General features: G+C 42.1%; 1 protein-coding gene across 2 annotated transcripts in view; it reads left to right on the forward strand.

Moving 5' to 3' along the window:
* Positions 1–23,015, forward strand: part of fgd3.S (FYVE, RhoGEF and PH domain containing 3 S homeolog) — a 68,518-nt gene that overhangs the window by 38,227 nt on the left and 7,276 nt on the right. For both annotated transcript variants that reach the window (XM_041561870.1, XM_041561871.1), the window contains exons 3-15: positions 1,319–1,502; positions 1,618–2,194; positions 6,488–6,577; positions 6,689–6,825; positions 7,741–7,897; positions 8,091–8,229; positions 13,359–13,417; positions 14,902–15,048; positions 15,265–15,357; positions 17,514–17,593; positions 20,294–20,324; positions 21,376–21,477; positions 22,456–22,521. In XM_041561870.1, the coding sequence (XP_041417804.1) occupies positions 1,319–1,502; positions 1,618–2,194; positions 6,488–6,577; positions 6,689–6,825; positions 7,741–7,897; positions 8,091–8,229; positions 13,359–13,417; positions 14,902–15,048; positions 15,265–15,357; positions 17,514–17,593; positions 20,294–20,324; positions 21,376–21,477; positions 22,456–22,521 (1,862 nt within the window). The remainder of the gene's footprint in view (positions 1–1,318; positions 1,503–1,617; positions 2,195–6,487; positions 6,578–6,688; positions 6,826–7,740; positions 7,898–8,090; positions 8,230–13,358; positions 13,418–14,901; positions 15,049–15,264; positions 15,358–17,513; positions 17,594–20,293; positions 20,325–21,375; positions 21,478–22,455; positions 22,522–23,015) is intronic.

Consider the following 23,015-nt stretch of genomic DNA (forward strand, 5'->3'; position numbering starts at 1 on the left):
TTTAAAAAACAGGCATATATTATGTTCAGCACAATCCCTATTAATTGGACTCATGATAAACAAATTATTATTATTATTATTATTAATAATAATATAATTTATATAATATAATTGATCTAGATTCATTTTGGCCAAATCCTGGCCCAAGTGCCGATGTTAAGATGAATCCTGGATCTGGTGCCTAACCCATAATTTGGTTAGTTAGTTCTATATAATGGGCTAGAGCGAAAGACTTCTCCCAGCATCCTCCACCAGCCCCATCAGCTCCTGAGATGCCCTCAAGGAGCTCAGGATTTAGCTTCATTGGTCGCTGGACCCCTCTAAATTTTGTGCAACCCCTCGACACTGTCCTGCATGTCAGGCTGAAGGTCTGGTCGGAGGGTGCAGGGAGTACTAATGGCTTGTTCTGCAGTTGATAGTGAGAAGGAAGGAAGGAGGGAAGGGGTTAGCCACATGTTTAGAGAACAATGTGTATGTGGGAGGAATAGATCAGCAGACAGGTGTGTGTTTGTGTGTTTGTGCTCTCAAGCCTCTTGAACTTCATTATATGGGTGTCTGACATACACATGCAGCTCACAGTAGGCTCTAGAGATAAAGGGGTCACCGTTACTAAAAATCTGTTCCTAGTAAGTTGTCAGGGGCTGCAATGTGCAACCATTGTCCCCCCCCCCCAGCTCTGGCATCACCCGGAGACCACTGAGCTTCATTGTTGCATCTGGGGCTTCACAGTCTAATCCTCCATCCTGAGATTATCCATTATATCAATAGGCCACTATATGGGGGTGATTGGGGTCTCCACTCACAGTGGTTTATACTGCAAGTCCTATTTTATAGTATTGCACCTGTTGGGTAAGGTTCCACCTAAACTTAAGGCCCCCATACTCGGGCCGATAAAAGCTGCCGACAGACCGAATCGGCAACTTATTGGCCCATGTGTGGGGTCATCCGACGTGCGTCCCTGATCCATATCTGGTTGAAAGTCAGCCACATGCCGGTCATCTTTTCGTTGATGTGGTCCCTGTATGGCCTGCATTCTGATCCGATCATTGGGCCCTAGGGACCACGATTGGATCAGCCCGATATCGCCCACCTCAATGTCACCAAAAGAGTGGATCTCCCTGTGTATGGCCACCTTTAGACTCTCAGTGCACTGCCAGGGATTCTGAGTAATATCCCACCTTACCCCATAATCGTGCAGAATAATATTGAGCCTGACTTACCCCATAATAACAATCACAGAGTTTCTGACGGAACAAAAGTTCCTTTGTGTTTACTCTTTTTCAAGTCAATTCTGCTTGTTTATTGTCTCCATGCACAGTACCTCCTAAACCAGCCCACCTGAAAGCATTGGGGAAAGAAATCACAAACCACAGAATTCCTCCTGCCCCATCAAAGCCATTGTCCCTAGTACCCAAACCCACCAGACGTCCTGGAATTAAAGAGCGGAACAGGTCTGAGACCTCGGACATCAGTATCCTCATCAAGAAGTTTGAAAGCCTTAGGTAAGAAACACATTGGCTGATACAAAACGTATTCCCCATGTGCTCCATACTGGCTGTGTACTTACCTCTATACATGTATCTGTCATTCCAATGTAACATCTCTGCTTCTCATTAGGCAACCGGTCCAGCTTGGGAGACACAGTCGTTACCATTTTAGCATCAAGATGGAGCAAGGAACAAGCCCCCTGTGTTGTGCCCATGTTTCTACTAGAGACTCAGAGAGTGGGATCCCATTGGGTGAGCAAGGAAGGCCAACTGAGGAGGAACCCAGTTCAGAAAGGCCCAGGGATAACCTGAAAATCAGAGACTTTACAATAAATGATATTAACAACTGTGGGGGTAATAATAATGCCTCTATGAACCGGACTGAGCAGCCTCCGCAGGAGAATGGGAATCTGACTGTGGATCATAATGATAATGGGAAAATTCCCAACAGAGACAGTGGCATTGACAGCCCTTCTTGTGGTGTCGTTGGGGAGGTGTTTCCCAATGACGAGAGCATGGAGCACAAAAAGCTTTCCTTGCCTGTCCATATGGTGGAAATCGGCATCATCAGGAAGAATTCGGACTCATCGTCTGTGGATCAGAAAAGAGATTCCACTCAGGATGAGGACAGTGACCTGGATGAGGGCAGCAGTGAAGAACAGGAGGCCATGGAGGTGCCCAAGGCAGAGAACGTCGATTCCACTAAGGTAAGAAAGAAACTCAAGCTCTGAGCATTGAGGAGCAAAGGGTTGTTAGGGTCTCGCTTAACCTAGCAACCAAGCAGTCGTTCAAATGGGAGATTGAATGATCAATAGGAGTTTCTTTGAACAGAAAACTATCATCAATAAAAATTAATTTACTTTCAACCAGGAAACAAAATTGTCAGCTCCCGCCTGAATAGCAATGTACAGTATGTGTGTGTATTGGGTAAGGTGTTCTTTCCTACCCTACTGTTTATTGAATATCAGTGGACATTGAAAGCTTGTAATGGTTAGTCAATGGCACAAGACTGAGTAGAGCAATAGAACCATAATATGGCAGAGTTTGCTCTGTATTAAAATAGGGCATAGGGTCATGGGGGTGCCAATCTTGCCCTTTATATTGCAGGTCCACCTTTATTTCTAGACATCTAAAAGAACTTGATAAAACTATATACCCTATAAATAAAACTATGTACCCTATAAATAAAACTATGTACCCTATAAATAAAACTATATACCCTATAAATAAAACTATATACCCTATAAATAAAACTATATACCCTATAAATAAAACTATGTACCCTATAAATAAAACTATATAACCTATAAATAAAACTATATACCCTATAAATAAAACTATGTACCCTATAAATAAAACTATATACCCTATAAATAAAACTATATACCCTATAAATAAAACTATGTACCCTATAAATAAAACTATGTACCCTATAAATAAAACTATATAACCTATAAATAAAACTATATACCCTATAAATAAAACTATGTACCCTATAAATAAAACTATATAACCTATAAATAAAACTATGTACCCTATAAATAAAACTATGTACCCTATAAATAAAACGATATAACCTATAAATAAAACTATGTACCCTATAAATAAAACTATATACCCTATAAATAAAACTATGTACCCTAGAATTTCCCACACACAGTTTAGAAGGTGTGAGGATTCCTTTAGGAAGGGCTACGTATACGTCTCACAGTAACTGTCGAAGGATTATAATAATGTAACAGGAGTGGCCAGTGTTCCCCTTTAACTCCCACCCTTATAGGCATATTAAGGGGACCCCTCACAATGTGATTGATGTGTTTGTCATCTGGTAACCCACCCCTGGACCACAAATTGATTTCTGTGACCCTTGTAGTTATCCACTTGGTTATTGGGGGGGGGGGTCACTGAATAATTTCAGTCTGTGGGTGACCTCCCATTCATAGAAATAAATGCAACTGTCTGAGCACAAGAGCCTTTGCCAGTTACTAAGATTCTCTATGCAGAATATTGTATTGCCAATATGTTTTACTGAAGATTCTTATATAAAATTGAACCCTGCTATTGTTTAATCAAGCGCACTCATTTGCTGTGGCCCTTAGAACCCCCCATTGGAGACTGCACAAGGGGTTTCATGCCCTTAAGTTCCTACTTGCACCCGATCAATAATGGCCGTGTTACTGTTTTAGACCATAACTGGTAACGGTGTCTATGGAACGTGCACTAATAACCCCCATACGTATTTTTTATGGCATTCTGGCTTACTGTATTAGACATGATCAACCCCATTAAAGGAGAACTAAACCCTACAAATGAATGTGGCTAAAAATGTCCTATTTGATATAGTGAACTTATTGCACGAGGCTAAAGTTTGAGCTTGTCAATAGCAGCAATGATCCAGGACTTCAAACTTGTCACAGGGGGTCACCATCTTGGAAAGTGTCTGTGACACTCACATGCTCAGTGGGCTCTGATTGGCTGTTGAGAAGCTAAGCTTAGGGCTCGTCACTAATTATCCAGCAGAAAATGAGCTTCCCTGGCTGTAATATAAGCTGATGCTACAGGTTTGCTGATTATTCAATTCTGATGCTAATTGCACTGGTTTCTGTGCTGCCATGTAGTAATTATGTGTATTAATTACTAATCAGCCTTATATTGTGACATTTCTATTCTATGTGTACTGTATATTGTGAGTGGCTCCCTAAGCTCAGTAAGTGACAGCAGCACAGAGCATGTGCAGTGAATCAGCAGAAAAGAAGATGGGGAGCTACTGGGGCATCTTTGGAGACACAGATCTTTACTGCTAAAGGGCTGTGGTTGCCTTGGGCTGGTACAGAAGCACAAAACATCATGTACAACATTTCTACCTACTTCTTTAGTTAGGCTTTAGTTCTCCTTAACTTAAAGGTGATTGTGATCACTTTGATGGAAGTGTCCAGCTACTTGGCCTCTACAAGGAGATCTGTTCGTCAGCAGCAAAGATTGTGCCTTGGCCCCCTTAATATGTAATTGGTTCTCCTCCGAGCTGGGCACATCTATACACATCTATCACAATGGCACATTCAATTTGTATTTTCTTCTCCCGGCTCTTTAAATCTATTTCTTCATTCCTGTAGGATGAGTTATCAGATTTCACGGGCAGATCTAAAGGTGCAAAATAACCCCAAGCCGCTCACAGGCCACCCATTAATAATCATGAAATATCACATACACCATCTCGGAATCCTAAACACAATATGACTGCGGCTGAATTGGTGTCAGACTGAGGCTTCTTGGATTTCATTCCTGCGCCAAATACATTCTGGTTTTACCCAGAAATGGCGACTTGTAATGTTTCTGTAAACATCTTCAATAAAGGTTTTAGTGTTGCCTTGTTTCTCGCCAGTCACTGATTGACAATGGAATCATTATAAGTCAATGTAAGAAATGTCTGCCGTTGTGTTTGTGTGTATGACAAGACTTGACGCTTGAAAGAAGGTCAGAGGTGGCCCAAAGTTTTGTGGTTTTGTTTGTATCCAAACTATTCTACAGTTACACAATGTGTTTTTTGTGTTGAGGAACAACAACCATTTAATTATGGGGGTCACTCTCACTAATAAGGCTGAGGACAAGGTTAATAAGTAGTCCCACACTGATGTCTCTGAAGGTGGCCCTACATCTATACATAAGCACCCCACCAAGTTATTGGAATTGTCTAAGCCACACCCACCATTGCCAGGTGCAGCAACACCATCCAATGACATTCCTGTCAATTCCGTGATTCCTACTTTGTGGAACAGTTTGGGGCCCTTTTTCTGTTTCAGCACAATAATATCCCCCATGCACAGAGCCAGGTCCATACAGAATGGGTTTGCTGAGATGGGAAGAACCTGACTGCACAAACCCCTCAACCCAACTGAACCCCTGTGGGATGAATTGGAACCCCAACTGTGAGCCTGATCCCCAACATCAGTGCCCAACCTCACTCTTGTGGCTGAATGGAAGCAACTCCCAGCAACAATGTTCCAACATGTAGTGGGAACCTTCCCAGAAGCACCAGAGCAGTTATAACATCAAAAGCAGGTGCAATCCAACTGACCCCCTGTGGGATGAACTGGAACCCCAACTGTGAGCCTGATCCCCAACATCAGTGCCCAACCTCACTCTTGTGGCTAAATGGAAGCAACTCCCAGCAACAATGTTCCAACATCTAGTGGGAACCTTTCCAAAAGCACTGGGGCAGTTAAAGCATCAAGAGGAGGGCAACCTAACTGAACCGCTGTGGGATAAACTGGAACCCCAACTGTGAGCCTGATCCCCAACATCAGTGCCCAACCTCACTCTTGTAGCTGAATGGAAACAACTCCCAGTAGCAATGTTCCAACATCTAGTGGGACCTTCCCAGAAGCACCGGGGCAGTTATAGCAGCAAAGGGAGGGAAACTTCATATAAAACCCCTTGAGTTGGGACTGAGATGTTGGGCAGTCAGGTGACCATATACCTTGGCTCATATATTGCATTTTCATGTATCCAGCAAACTGTTATTAGACCAATCATTTTGCAGACACTACACACAGTGCATTGTATGAAAGCTTGTGTTGGACAATGTCAACATTTACAGCCAACTTTACTGCACATTGTAATAACTTTGTTCATTGGTTTGTTGGCGGAACTTAAAGACTGACTAAAATGTGAGATCTCAAGCAGAAAGGTCAAACCAGAACTAACGACTGGTTCTACTGGTTCTATGACCGTGACAGCTACTCGGGGGGGGGGGGGAACCTATTTCTCCTCAATTTTGAGCCGTGTGACATGACTTAAAACTAGACTTTGTAAAAATATTGACAAATGAATGATGTGGACCAATTCCTGTTGCAATTCCTGTAGTAACCATTTGCTAGTAGTTTTAGCACAACTCTACACACCAGAGATCAGAACCAAATAAGGCTCAAGTTCTGATCTGCTCTGCACATTGGCTGCTCGGTTCTGTCCCACGTGTCACTAATTAAACATTTCATTTTTAGTTTTCTGAACATCAGAGACTGTACAACATCGCCCGGGAGCTGCTGCAGACGGAGGAGGCCTATGTGAAGAGGTTGGATCTACTGGATCAGGTATGTGGTCCAATGAGTCAGAACAATAGATGCACAAAGTTTCCCATGATGCTCTACGTTGCTGGTCCAACCAGGTGTAACACTCATTGTGTTGTTCCATTGTGCTCCTAGGTGTTCTGCACAAGGTTGTTATCTGCAGGTATCCCCCAGGATGTGATCAATGGAATATTCTCTAATATCTCCTCAATTTATCGCTTCCACTGTCAGTTCCTCCTTCCCGAACTTAAGGCGAGAATAATGCAAGAGTGGTGAGTTCTCTTCTCTATTCCAACTCTAGAACCAATCCCTTCACTTCTAGATTTCTATATTGATATATGGCAGGACTAACGACATATTTCCCCCCCATTAAACCTCATGGTAGTCTTTTTATATCTTTAGTAATTTCCCCTTTCCAACAATTCTATCTACTACAGGTTTGGGATCAGTCGCCCAGAAACCCATAATCCAGAAAGCTCCGAAGTATGGAAAGGCCGTCTCCCATAGACTCCAATTTATCCAAATAATCCAAATTTGTAAAACTGATTTCCTTTTCTGTGTAATAATAAATCAGTAACTTGTACTTGATCCCAACTAAGATATAATTAATCCTTATTGGAGGCAAAACCAGCCTATTGGCTTTATTTCATGTTTATATGATGAAGATCCAAATTATGGAAAGATCTGTTATCCAGAAAACCCCCAGGTCCCAAGTATTCTGGATAACAGGTCCCATACCTTTAATAATAAAACAGTAACTTGTACTTGATCCCAACTAAGATATAATTAATCCTTATTGGAAGCAAAACCAGCCTATTGGGTTTATTTCATGTTTATATGATTTTCTAGTAGACTTAAAGGTATGAAGATCCAAATTACAGAAAGATCCATCATCTGGAAAACTGCAGGTCCCGAGCATTCTGGATAACAGGTCCCATACCTGTACTTCTCTCTGCTTCTGTTACCAGGATTGTTTTGAGCCCAAACATTGAGAGTTTGGTGTGTGGGCGCCAGTTGTAGCAGATTTTTTTGGCTCATCAAAACATAATTCGGCCAACTTTTAGGATGATAAAGGTGGAACCAAGAAGGAGCCAGTGACCCCATTCTCACAATACAGAGACTTAGTCAACTACAGTGGAATCTAAAATGACACACTGAATTAATAGTCAACTTGCCGGTCTCTCTAGGGATACGAACCCCCGGATCGGTGACATCCTACAGAAGCTGGCCCCGTTCCTGAAGATGTATGGGGAATATGTCAAAAACTTTGATAAAGCGATGGACATGGTCAACAGCTGGACACAACGTTCCTCTACCTTTAAAGAGGTAGTTCACACAATCCAGGTACGTTTCAATAGACTTAGTACTGGGTGTATTTCATTCTGATATTCTCCATGTATCTCCCAACAGTCACAGCATCTGCTAATATGTAGTGACCATAGACAATAGCGCAGTACAAGGATCACCTTCTTGGCCTGACTCTGCTTCTCCCCACTAGACTGTCTACTGAATTCTTTTTTTTTCCTGTTACCTTCAGAAGGACCAAATATGCGGAAACCTGACCTTACAGCATCATATGTTAGAGCCTGTGCAGAGGATTCCCCGCTATGAACTTTTACTAAAAGATTATCTGAAGAAACTCCCAGAGGACTCTCCTGATTGGAAGGATTCAGAAAGTAAGAGTTTGAGCTTATAAATGATAGGATTCCCTTTGATATGAAGCAACCTATACACTGGCTATATCTTACAACAGTGTGAGAATAGCAGCAGAAAAAATCAGCCTAAATTACAGTTAGGTTCAGATCTGGGGATGCTACTGGATACCCCGGCTACTATCCCCACTGTTACTATAGGCACCATCTCTCCCTACTATACCTGCTATCCCACAGTCATACTCCCTTCCCAGAGACTATTATCCACTGTTACTATAGGCACCATCTCTCCCTACTATACCTGCTATCCCACAGTCACACTCCCTTCCCAGAGACTATTATCCACTGTTACTATAGACACCATCTCTCCCTACTATACCTGCTATCCCACAGTCACACTCCCTTCCCAAGACTATTATCCCACTGTTACTATAGACACCATCTCTCTCTACTATACCTGCTATCCCACAGTCACACTCCCTTCCAGAGACTATATCCCACTGTTACTATAGACACATCTCTCCCTACTATACCTGCTATCCCACAGTCATACTCCCTTCCCAGAGACTATTATCCACTGTTACTATAGACACCATCTCTCCCTACTATACCTGTTATCCCACAGTCACACTCCCTTCCCAGAGACTATTATCCACTGTTACTATAGGCACCATCTCTCCCTACTATACCTGCTATCCCACAGTCACACTCCCTTCCCAGAGACTATTATCCACTGTTACTATAGACACCATCTCTCCCTACTATACCTGCTATCCCACAGTCACACTCCCTTCCCAGAGACTATTATCCACTGTTACTATAGGCACCATCTCTCCCTACTATACCTGCTATCCCACAGTCACACTCCCTTCCCAGAGACTATTATCCACTGTTACTATAGACACATCTCTCCCTACTATACCTGCTATCCCACAGTCACACTCCCTTCCCAGAGACTATTATCCACTGTTACTATAGACACCATCTCTCCCTACTATACCTGCTATCCCACAGTCACACTCCCTTACTAGAGACTATTATCCCACTGTTACTATAGACACCATCTCTCCCTACTATACCTGCTATCCCACAGTCACACTCCCTTCCCAGAGACTATTATCCACTGTTACTATAGACACCATCTCTCCCTACTATACTGTTATCCCACAGTCACACTCCCTTCCCAGAGACTATTATCCACTGTTACTATAGGCACCATCTCTCCCTACTATACCTGCTATCCCCACAGTCACACTCCCTTCCCAGAGACTATTATCCACTGTTTACTATAGACACCATCTCTCCCTACTATACCTGCTATCCCACAGTCACACTCCCTTCCCAGAGACTATTATCCACTGTTACTATAGGCACCATCTCTCCCTACTATACCTGCTATCCACAGTCACACTCCCTTCCCAGAGACTATTATCCACTGTTACTATAGACACCATATCTCCCTACTATACCTGCTATCCACAGTCACACTCCCTTCCCAGAGACTATTATCCCACTGTTAACTATAGTTACATAGTTACATAGTTACATAGTTAAATTGGGTTGAAAAAAGACAAAGTCCATCACGTTCAACCCCTCCAAATGAAAACCCAGCCCCATACACACACCCCTCCTTACTGTCACATAAATGATATATACCCATATCTATACTAACTATAGAGTTTAGTATCACAATAGCCTTTGTATTATGTCTGTCCAAGAAATCATCCAAGTCCCTCTTATAGTCATTAACTGAATCATCACCCGGCAGTGCATTCCCCAACCTCACTGTCCTCACTGTGATGAACCCCCTACTCTGTTCCTTTAAATGAAACTTCTTTTCCTCTAGTCTGAAGGGGAGGCCTCTGGTACGTGATTCTCTTTATGGGTAAAAAGGTCCCCTGCTATTTGTCTATAATGTCCTCTAATGTACTTGTAAAGTCTAATCATGTCCCCTCACAAGCGCCTTTTTTCCAGAGAAAACAACCCCAACCTTGTCAGTCTCCCCTCATAATTTAACTCTTCCCTCCCTCTAACCAGTTTAGTTGCACTTAGTCTCTGCACTCTCTCCAGCTCATTTATATCCCTCTTAAGGACTGGAGTCCAAAACTGCCCCCATACTCCAGATGAGGCCTCACCAGGGACCTATAAAGAGACACAATTATGTTTCATCCCTTGAGTTAATGCCCTTTTTTATACAAGAACTTTATTTGCTTTAGTAGCCACAGAATGACACTGCCCAGAATTAGACAACTTGTTATCTACAAAGACCCCTAGATCCTTCTCATTTAAGGAAACTCCCAACACACTGCCATTTAGTGTATAACTTGCATTTATATTATTTTTGCCAAAGTGCATAACCTGCATTTATCAACGTTGAACCTCATTTTCCAGTTTGCTGCCCAGTTTTCCAGTTTAGACAAATCACTGTGCAAAGTGGCAGCATCCTGCATGGAACCTATAGTTCTGCACAATTTAGTCTCATCTGCAAAAATAGAACCAGTACTTTCAATGGCCACCTCCAGGTCATTAATAAACAAGTTGAAAAGCAAGGGACCTAGTACAGAGCCCTGCGGTACTCCACTAACAACACTGGTCCAATTAGAACATGTTCCATTTACCACCACTCTTTGTAGTCTATCTTTTAGCCAGTTCTCTATCCAGGTACAAATACTATGTTCCAGGCCAACATTCCTTCATTTAACCAGTAACCTTTTGTGTGGCACTGTATCAAATGCTTTAGCAAAGTCTAAGTAAATCACATCCACTGCCATCCCAGAATCCAGGTCTCTACTTACATTCTCGTAAAAAGAAATTAAGTTAGTCTGGCAAGATCTATTACGCATAAAACCATGCTGGCACAAACTCATAGTATTATGATTTGCTATGAAGTCCAGTATCTTATCCTTTATTAACCCTTCGAAAAGCTTTCCTACCACTGACGTCAGACTAACTGGCCTATAGTTTTGAGGCTGAGAACGGGATCCTTTTTTGAATAGAGGCACCACATTAGCAATTCGCCAGTCTCTCGGAACTATGCCAGATCTCAATGAATCCTGAAAAATTAAGTAAAGAGGTTTGGCAATCACAGAGCTAAGCTCGCTAATTACCCTGGGATGAATACCATCTGGCCCTGGACCTTTGTTAATCTTAACATGTTCAAGTCTCTTTTGAATTTCTTCATGTGTGAACCATGCATCATTAGTTGTATTACTAGAATTGGGACTGTTAAGAAGGAAACCTTCACTTACTGGTTCCTCATTTGTGTAGACAGATGAAAAATATGAGTTCAGAATCTGCGCTTTTATTTTGTTTTCATCAACCAGCTGACCCCCCTCTGATAGTAAGGGTCCCGCCCCTTCCTGCTTCATTTTTTTACTATTAACATATTTAAAAAATAATTTTGGATTTTTTTTACTGCTTGCTGCAATATCCTTTTCTATAGGCACCATCTCTCCCTACTATACCTGCTATCTCACAGTCACACTCCCTTCCCAGAGACTATTATCCACTGTTACTATAGGCACCATCTCTCCCTACTATACCTGCTATCCCACAGTCACACTCCCTTCCCAGAGACTATTATCCACTGTTACTATCGGCACCATCTCTCCCTACTATACCTGCTATCCCACAGTCACACTCCCTTACTAGAGACTATTATCCCACTGTTACTATAGACACCATCTCTCCCTACTATACCTGCTATCCCACAGTCACACTCCCTTCCCAGAGACTATTATCCACTGTTACTATAGGCACCATCTCTCCCTACTATACCTGCTATCCCACAGTCACACTCCCTTCCCAGAGACTATTATCCACTGTTACTATAGACACCATCTCTCCCTACTATACCTGCTATCCCACAGTCACACTCCCTTCCCAGAGACTATTATCCACTGTTACTATAGACACCATCTCTCCCTATTATACCTGCTATCCCACAGTCACACTCCCTTCCCAGAGACTATTATCCACTGTTACTATAGACACCATCTCTCCCTACTATACCTGCTATCCCACAGTCACACTCCCTTCCCAGAGACTATTATCCACTGTTACTATAGGCACCATCTCTCCCTACTATACCTGCTATCCCACAGTCACACTCCCTTCCCAGAGACTATTATCCACTGTTACTATCGGCACCATCTCTCCCTACTATACCTGCTATCCCACAGTCACACTCCCTTACTAGAGACTATTATCCCACTGTTACTATAGACACCATCTCTCCCTACTATACCTGCTATCCCACAGTCACACTCCCTTCCCAGAGACTATTATCCACTGTTACTATAGGCACCATCTCTCCCTACTATACCTGCTATCCCACAGTCACACTCCCTTCCCAGAGACTATTATCCACTGTTACTATAGGCACCATCTCTCCCTACTATACCTGCTATCCCACAGTCACACTCCCTTCCCAGAGACTATTATCCACTGTTACTATAGGCACCATCTCTCCCTACTATACCTGCTATCCCACAGTCACACTCCCTTCCCAGAGACTATTATCCACTGTTACTATCGGCACCATCTCTCCCTACTATACCTGCTATCCCACAGTCACACTCCCTTACTAGAGACTATTATCCCACTGTTACTATAGACACCATCTCTCCCTACTATACCTGCTATCCCACAGTCACACTCCCTTCCCAGAGACTATTATCCACTGTTACTATAGACACATCTCTCCCTACTATACCTGCTATCCCACAGTCACACTCCCTTCCCAGAGACTATTATCCACTGTTACTATAGACACATCTCTCCCTACTATACCTGCTATCCCACAGTCACACTCCCTTCCCAGAGACTATTATCCACTGTTACTATAGACACATCTCTCCCTACTATACCTGCTATCCCACAGTCACACTCCCTTCCCAGAGACTATTATCCACTGTTACTATAGGCACCATCTCTCCCTACTATACCTGCTATCCCACAGTCACACTCCCTTCCCAGAGACTATTATCCCACTGTTACTATAGACACCATCTCTCCCTACTATAGGCACCATCTCACCAGGCCTTGCCTGGGTTCCCCTATAACCATCTCTGTGTAACAACTTTCACACAATAATGCAATTACAGGCAGCGTATTTCTATTTTCTCTATAATATGTAACTCTACTCATTTCAGAGTCCCTGGAGTTGATTTCTACTGCAGCCAATCACTCAAATGCAGCAATTCGTAAAATGGTAGGTCACTTTTTGCTCTTTCATGGCTTTTATTAAAATTTTTTTTAACCTTATGTAGAGCTGTCACCATATTTTATCCTCTACATCTACATTTTTCTCTGCTATGAAACTGTAAATTTATATGTATGTTTTCCAATTAATTTTCAACCCGCACATGTGATGTCATCACTACTTTTATTTATGTTTAGCCATGTTTTTAAATCCTCTTCCCATTAGAATCAACATGGCTTGCTGTTTTATACTCCTACATATTCAAATATGGCATTTTCTTGTCAGTAATCTATACCTGCTTTCTGTTTTGTATAAGGGATAAAGTATCCCCTACTGTAAATGATAAGGATATTAGAAGTCACTGAGAGGTTCTGTGACCATATAAAGGCACAAGGCTGCAGGCTGAGTTATACAGGGAACTCTGAGTATCACTCATGTATTATAAGGGATAATGTACCCCCTACTGTAAATGATAAGGATATTAGAAGTCACTGAGGGGTTGTTCTGTGACCATATAAAGGCACAAGGCTGCAGGCTGAGTTATACAGGGAACTCTGAGTATCACTCATGTATTATAAGGGATAATGTACCCCCTACTGTAAATGATAAGGATATTAGAAGTCACTGAGGGGTTGTTCTGTGACCATATAAAGGCACAAGGCTGCAGGCTGAGTTATACAGGGAACTCTGAGTATCACTCATGTATTATAAGGGATAATGTACCCCCTACTGTAAATGATAAGGATATTAGAAGTCACTGAGGGGTTGTTCTGTGACCATATAAAGGCACAAGGCTGCAGGCTGTGTTATACAGGGAACTCTGAATATCACTCATGTATTATAAGGGATAATGTACCCCCTACTGTAAATGATAAGGATATTAGAAGTCACTGAGGGGTTGTTCTGTGACCATATAAAGGCACAAGGCTGCAGGCTGAGTTATACAGGGAACTCTGAGTATCACTCATGTATTATAAGGGATAATATACCCCCTACTGTAAATGATAAGGATATTAGAAGTCACTGAGGGGTTGTTCTGTGACCATATAAAGGCACAAGGCTGCAGGCTGAGTTATACAGGGAACTCTGAGTATCACTCATGTATTATAAGGGATAATGTACCCCCTACTGTAAATGATAAGGATATTAGAAGTCACTGAGGGGTTGTTCTGTGACTTTTGATATAGCTCATGGATTTGGAGTTTTACAACAAAGTCTGTAAATCAAATTTTCCTTTCCATTGAACAGATTTTATAGGGGAGAATGAATTCAGTTCTGTGAGAAGACCAGGGCTGGGACATTGGGTGTAGATATGTTACAGGCCCCTGACATCTGCTGAGCATTTCTTCTTCTTTTATATCAATGAGCTCAGAGATACAATATGGTAACGTCTACACAAATGTATAAATATTGTATTTTCTCAGAGTGTAGAAAACCACTTAATGTGAAGGGAAAAAAGAGTAAATATCACTTGTATTTTATTCCATATAAAGGAGAAGATGCACAAACTGCTGGAGGTCTATGAGCGACTTGGTGGGGAGGAAGATATTGTTAATCCGGCCAATGAACTCATTAAGGAAGGACAAATCCAGAAATTATCAGCGAAGAACGGAACGACACAGGACCGGTATTTGTACCTGGTAAGTCTGACACATGGGGATGATCAGTGTTAAACATGTTATGTGGCTTCCATGAAATTCTTCTTAATTCTGTTTCATGGCAGTCTGTCCAATTTTGGATTGGCCTGTAATAAAATCTCCATCACTCTCCATAATTATTCATAAAGTCTGTATCTCTACACACTGGGCCCCATGATCCTTCTCTTGTGTTGACCCTAATCTTGTGCCTCTGTGCAGTTCAACAACATGCTCCTCTACTGCGTGCCCAAATTACGGCTCATGGGACAGAAGTTCAGTGTTCGGGAAAAGATTGACATCTCTGCAATTCAGGTTGGTGCCCAGAAATGTCCTTCTGGTTCTTAATCTAAACATTGAGTTTTGTACAGAAATTCTTATTATAAGGGGAAATGATCTTCCCACATTGGATCTGCTATTGGGATCTGTGTCCCTTTCACTGATGGACAGATAAGAGGGTGAATAGATCCTCAGAGGTCGGAGGGAGAGATGTATTTGGTGAAGCTGATTTGATTGGAGACATACAGTATATTTCACCCTTCAAGCAAACTCAATGGGACCGAGAGATAGGGCTTTGCTCAGGAGAAGCCAATTGGGTGTAACTGGGGTGGGAGGAGTCAGGCAGACTCAGGAGAGTGCAGTGGGCGTGGCTAGGGAGGTTGAGTGATATATCAAATTTAATAAGTTGAGTTGCACTTTGATACATTGCATTGATTTCCAGATTTCCAATATACTTGTGTCATTGTCTTCTTTTTCCTCTTTCCCCTTATGAACAAGTCTTATAAGAGCCGATGAGTAGTGACAAATGCCTTACACCATAAAACCTATATAATAACACACCTCCCAATTGTCACGTTTTTTGTGAGACCGTCCCGATTTTGACAGGTCAACCTGCAGTCCCGGATTTGTTACTGAACTGTCCCGACTTTTTCTTTCTCCTGCACTGAACAGCCAGAAAAGAGACAACATTTCTAAAACGTAATTGGCTTTTGGCAGAGAGCCCAGAATACATGGCAGCCTGGCAGGTGCACTTAGATACATTTGTAACAATTTTAGATACGCAAACAAGCAATTGTAACAATTTGCAAAGAAACAATTGCAGCAATTTAAGACAAGCAAAGAAACAATTGTAACAATTTAACATAAGCAAATAAGTAATTGTAACAATTTAAGATAATCAAAGAAACAATTGTAACTATAAGATAAGGAAAGAAGCAATTGTAACAATTTAAGATAAGCAAAGAAACAATTGTAACAATTTAAGATAAGCAAAGGAACAATTGTAATGATTTAAGATAAGCAAAGAAACAATTGTAGCAATTTAAGATAAGCAAAGAAACAATTGTAGCAATTTAAGACAAGCAAAGAAACAGTTGTAAGAATTTAACATAAGAAAATAAGTAATTGTAACAATTTAACATAATCAAAGAAACAATTGTAACAATAAGATAAGGAAAGATGCAATTGTAACAATTTAAGATAAGCAAAGAAACAATTGTAACGATTTAAAATAGGGATGCACCGAATCCACTATTTTGGATTCTGCCGAAACCCCGAATCCATCTTGGAAGATTTGGTCGAATACCGAACTGAATCCGAACCCTACTTTGCATATGCAAATTAGGGGCGGGAAAGGAAAAAGTGGAAAAAAATTGGTTTGCTTTCTTTTTTTGTAACACAAAGTCGCATGAAATCCCGCCCACCCCACAATTTGCATATGCAAATTCAGATTCGGATTCGGTTCGGCCAGGCACAAGGATTCGGCCGAATCCGAATCCTGCTGAAAAAGGCCAAATCTTGGCCGAATCCCGAACCGAATCCTGGATTCGGTGCATCCCTAATTTAAAATAAGCAGATAAACAATTGTAACGATTTAAGATAAGCAAAGAAACAATTGTAACAATTTCAGATTATCCGGTCTCTTAGGGAAACTGTGGCTTGCATCTTAAAGGGCAATTCACCCTCATTAGCAAAACTGTAATAACACATAAAAACCACAGAAATGTGTTGAAACTTGCCAAATTTAGTAAAATGAACATGGTAATTAGGGGGTGTGGCCACAAAATGGGCATGGTCAAACATTTATACCTTGGAAAATCTTTTTGTCCCTTTTTCTATTTTCAAAATATTAACCTGTACAATTAACCCCTGGGGGTTCAGACTCTTTATCTGGCCATTAATACCTGCTGTCAGGACTAAAGTCTTGTTCATTTCACTGTGAGGCTCATAATGGACTCGTTCCTCACGTCATTTGTACTTTTAGGCCTTTTGCATTTATGTCTTTAATCTTTAGTATTTTATCCCTGTGACTCGCGGGGCTGATTCATAAGGGAAAGTATTTGCCCTGAAACAGAAATAACGAGCAATCTGCCCTGTGGGATTAATAGTAATGAGATTATTTGTAGCCTTACAATGTGACCCCCTCGCTGTCACGCAGCGAATTCTACACATTTTCCTTCTCTTCATCTCAGGTACAGGAGACTGTGAAGAACCATTCCCCTTATATGTTCCAAATAATTGGGAAAAAGAGATCCCTGGAGCTGCAGACGAGGTACCGATTTATTTCTATATCTCCATCTGCATCATGGGTAATATTTATTGTGTGTCTGGCTACAAATTTTCTGCCTCTCAGTACAGTATGAGGGTACAGCTTATTGTGTGCCCAGAACATTCCTTCTCTGTATATTTGTATTTATACATATGGGAGGAGGAGGTGCCATATTGATTCCCTTAGACAGTACAGTATGAGGGTATAGCTTATTGTGTGCCCAGAACATCCTTCTCTGTATATTTGTATTTATACATATGGGAGGAGGAGGTGCCATATTGATTCCCTTAGACAGTACAGTATGAGGGTATAGCTTATTGTGTGCCCAGAACATTCCTTCTCTGTATATTTGTATTTATACATATGGGAGGAGGAGGTGCCATATTGATTCCCTTAGACAGTACAGTATGAGGGTATAGCTTATTGTGTGCCCAGAACATTCCTTCTCTGTATATTTGTATTTATACATATGGGAGGAGGAGGTGCCATATTGATTCCCTTAGACAGTACAGTATGAGGGTATAGCTTATTGTGTGCCCAGAACATTCCTTCTCTGTATATTTGTATTTATACATATGGGAGGAGGAGGTGCCATATTGATTCCCTTAGACAGTACAGTATGAGGGTATAGCTTATTGTGTGCCCAGAACATTCCTTCTCTGTATATTTGTATTTATACATATGGGAGGAGGAGGTGCCATATTGATTCCCTTAGACAGTACAGTATGAGGGTATAGCTTATTGTGTGCCCAGAACATTCCTTCTCTGTATATTTGTATTTATACATATGGGAGGAGGAGGTGCCATATTGATTCCCTTAGACAGTACAGTATGAGGGTATAGCTTATTGTGTTCCCAGAACATTCCTTCTCTGTATATTTGTATTTATACATATGGGAGGAGGAGGTGCCATATTGATTCCCTTAGACAGTACAGTATGAGGGTATAGCTTATTGTGTGCCCAGAACATTCCTTCTCTGTATATTTGTATTTATACATATGGGAGGAGGAGGTGCCATATTGATTCCCTTAGACAGTACAGTATGAGGGTATAGCTTATTGTGTGCCCAGAACATTCCTTCTCTGTATATTTGTATTTATACATATGGGAGGAGGAGGTGCCATATTGATTCCCTTAGACAGTACAGTATGAGGGTATAGCTTATTGTGTGCCCAGAACATTCCTTCTCTGTATATTTGTATTTATACATATGGGAGGAGGAGGTGCCATATTGATTCCCTTAGACAGTACAGTATGAGGGTATAGCTTATTGTGTGCCCAGAACATTCCTTCTCTGTATATTTGTATTTATACATATGGGAGGAGGAGGTGCCATATTGATTCCCTTAGACAGTACAGTATGAGGGTATAGCTTATTGTGTGCCCAGAACATTCCTTCTCTGTATATTTGTATTTATACATATGGGAGGAGGTGCCATATTGATTCCCTTAGACAGTACAGTATGAGGGTATAGCTTATTGTGTTCCCAGAACATTCCTTCTCTGTATATTTGTATTTATACATATGGGAGGAGGAGGTGCCATATGATTCCCTTAGACAGTACAGTATGAGGGTATAGCTTATTGTGTGCCCAGAACATTCCTTCTCTGTATATTTGTATTTATACATATGGGAGGAGGAGGTGCCATATTGATTCCCTTAGACAGTACAGTATGAGGGTATAGCTTATTGTGTGCCCAGAACATTCCTTCTCTGTATATTTGTATTTATACATATGGGAGGAGGAGGTGCCATATTGATTCCCTTAGACAGTACAGTATGAGGGTATAGCTTATTGTGTGCCCAGAACATTCCTTCTCTGTATATTTGTATTTATACATATGGGAGGAGGAGGTGCCATATTGATTCCCTTAGACAGTACAGTATGAGGGTATAGCTTATTGTGTGCCCAGAACATTCCTTCTCTGTATATTTGTATTTATACATATGGGAGGAGGAGGTACCATATTGATTCCCTTAGACAGTACAGTATGAGGGTATAGCTTATTGTGTGCCCAGAACATTCCTTCTCTGTATATTTGTATTTATACATATGGGAGGAGGAGGGAGGTGCCATATTGATTCCCTTAGACAGTACAGTATGAGGGTATAGCTTATTGTGTGCCCAGAACATTCCTTCTCTGTATATTTGTATTTATACATATGGAAGGAGGAGGTGCCATATTGATTCCCTTAGACAGTACAGTATAAGGGTATAGCTTATTGTGTGCCCAGAACATTCCTTCTCTGTATATTTGTATTTATACATATGGGAGGAGGAGGTGCCATATTGATTCCCTTAGACAGTACAGTATGAGGGTATAGCTTATTGTGTGCCCAGAACATTCCTTCTCTGTATATTTGTATTCATACATATGGGAGGAGGGAGGTGCCATATTGATTCCCTTAGACAGTACAGTATGAGGGTATAGCTTATTGTGTGCCCAGAACATTCCTTCTCTGTATATTTGTATTTATAGATATGGGAGGAGGAGGGAGGTGCCATATTGATTCCCTTAGACAGTACAGTATGAGGGTATAGCTTATTGTGTGCCCAGAACATTCCTTCTCTGTATATTTGTATTTATAGATATGGGAGGAGGAGGTGCCATATTGATTCCCATAGCAGCCATTGATAGTCCCTCCCCTAATTAATTGTTGTTATATGAGGTGACACTGATAATCTGTATTGCGATTACAGGACAGAAGAGGAGAAGAAAGAGTGGATACAGGTAAGTAGATGGAGTTATTTATTGTGTTGGTTGTGACATTTCCCAGTAATGGTACAGTCTGTGGGGAATTATTATTTAATTGAAATCTATTTTGGGGTGGACTTCCCCTTAAAAGGAAACTTGTTAGAAGCAGCAGGATGTAGATATGAACATTTTCACCTATTTATTTTTCTTATTACTGCCAGTAATTCCTCATGTATAAGGCCAGATATATGAGAAATTGGTTCCAGTTCATACAGGAGCCACTGGGATGACTTTTAGTTGGACACTGGCACCTCCTGCTGGTCATTGCTGCACATTGCAGTTGAAACAGATTAATGTGGCGAATTCCTTCCCTGAGAGACATAAGTGCAAGCTGCGCGTCACAGGCTTATCCATCATTTATTCTAAGGATATTGGAGTATTTGTTAAACATGAAGCCTGTGGGTCATTTCTGGCCAGTGGTTGGATCTGAGGGGCCAATGAATAAAGTGCAGGAGGGATTTAGACTCTTTGGGCAGATGGATGATCCTCTTGCAGGTTGTGAGTAGGAGGCAGCAGATTCTGCTAGTTCAGCCCAGGCCCGGACTGGCAATCTGTGGGTTCTGGCAAATGCCAGAGGGGCTGCTGTATGGTTCCATAGAAAGTTACCATATAGTGGGCTGGTAGGGGGCTATTTGGGCCTCTGTGTAAATAAGCCTATTTGGGCCTATTTTGACTCCCAGTCCAGGCCTGGTTCAGCCCCCAATGAATTTCTCAGAATTGAAGAGCCTCTCTTCATCTCTTGGAACTCTCTCCATTCTCTATGACAGGCTGCAAATCATCAGCTTCCCCCTCTCACTAAGAGACTGCAGGCGAGACCCCCCTCTGTCTCTCTCGCTGTCTCTCTTGCTGTCTCTCGGTGCTCGTGGGATTCATAGTCCCATATAGAAAGAGCCTCTCTGATGTATGTGACCCAGGCAGCAGATACACAAGGGACAGCGAGACATTAACCCATGGGGGGACACTGCTCCCCTAGTTAAACAAGTGAATAAATCTCATGTCACAATGTTGCTTTTCTGGAACGTTCCAGGTTATCCAAGCGACGATCGAGAAGCACAAACAGAACAGCAAAACCTTCCGAGCGTTTAACAGTTCCTTTTGCAGAGAAGACGAGAATTGTCCCGATTCACCGGTGAGTGGGAAACGCCCTACTGGTTTCCATGGGTCTAGTTTGTGTTTCTTCCATGGAAACCTCCTCCAGAGAGACCCCCCAAAATCACCGAAACACCTTCTTTTGGTTAGTGGGTAACATTGTATGGCAGTGGTTTGTTTATCTTGTGCAGTAGCCATTCCTTCTCTGTGATCTCCTACCTGTCCTGGCTGCTCACTGGGCAACTTGATAACTCCCCGCAGCTTCATAACTCCCCGCATGCAGTAACCACTCAGTACATGGGATTTAACCTCTACACTGCTGCAGTACATGTGACTAAACACAGCAGCCTCTGCGTTGCCACAAATTAGTCTCCAAACTCAGCTCCAACCTTAGTTGCCCTTTACTCTCTCTAATATAAACAATAGAAGGTTTAATATAAACTCTCCCCAGATTTCTATAAATGGAGCCTATTTGTCTCTGTTCAATTCTTTATGATCAGTGAAGCTCATTAGAAACTGTGTCTGTTTGGCACCACCGGGGGGAGAGGAAATATTTAATGTATTGGACCAGTTATAGTTCCAGTCCGGCCATAAATTCTCCCCATTTACAGCTCAGAGATATTTAATTACTTTCAAGACTTCTCCGGAAAATGAACCCGGTGTAATTGCCTCTTAAATCTATAGAAATGTGTTTAATTGGTTTCCATAATTTGCCTAAAGAAGCGGATTCTGTAATAAATCTGCCCAGGGAATGGGCTGCTGAGAAATGAGCCTCGTTCTGCCGCTGTTTCACTGTAACAAAACCTTCCTGGCGCTGCGCATGTTAATATGATGCCAACCGGACTGTAGTACCAGGGCCAAGCTCGGTTCCACTGCCCAGGGATCCCGTTTAGTTGTGTGACTGGGGCTTTGGTTTCCCCACTGTCAATAGGGGAGTCCACAATCAGGACATAAAGAGAGTGCAAGCTCTTGAGTAACACTGAGTGAGTAACACTGAGCTTTCTTATTCCCTCTGTAGGTCGCAGGCTCGGGGGGCCCCTGTGATTACTCCTCAGGGACGGAAGGCTGCGGCTCCCCAGGAGGGGTAGGTTTTTCCTTAGTTCCACATGAGCTGATCCATATGATCTGAATTGAAGCCCAGGGGTCGGCTGATATATCAGGATCCCTCCCCATACACTACAATAGTGTTATATATTAACCAATATTAACCTGCTGATAAGATGAAATGGAAACAACAGCGCCACCTGCTGGTCAGTTCTGAGCGGCTCCCCATTAGTGATGTGCAGGCCGATACCCCGGGTTTACCTGTGGGTCGGGTGGGTTCGGGCCGACCTTGAACGCTTCTTGGCGGGTTGAACTCTTCTCCTGCTCTCCCACCTGCCAACGTGTCGGCTTCTGACTTCCGGGTTAGTCTTTTATAGACGATGTGCCTGCTCGCCCCGCCCCTTTTATTACATCATCAGCGGGGGCGGGTCTATAAAAGCAACCCAGAGACACAGATGCGGACAGGTGCAGGCTAAGGGAGGGCAGGTTAGGGTCAGGTAAGTAATGAATATATAACATTGTGTTGCCTGTATT

This window comes from Xenopus laevis, chromosome 4S, assembly GCF_017654675.1.
Source record: "Xenopus laevis strain J_2021 chromosome 4S, Xenopus_laevis_v10.1, whole genome shotgun sequence".
In the NCBI taxonomy this organism is placed as follows: Eukaryota; Metazoa; Chordata; class Amphibia; order Anura; family Pipidae; genus Xenopus; species Xenopus laevis.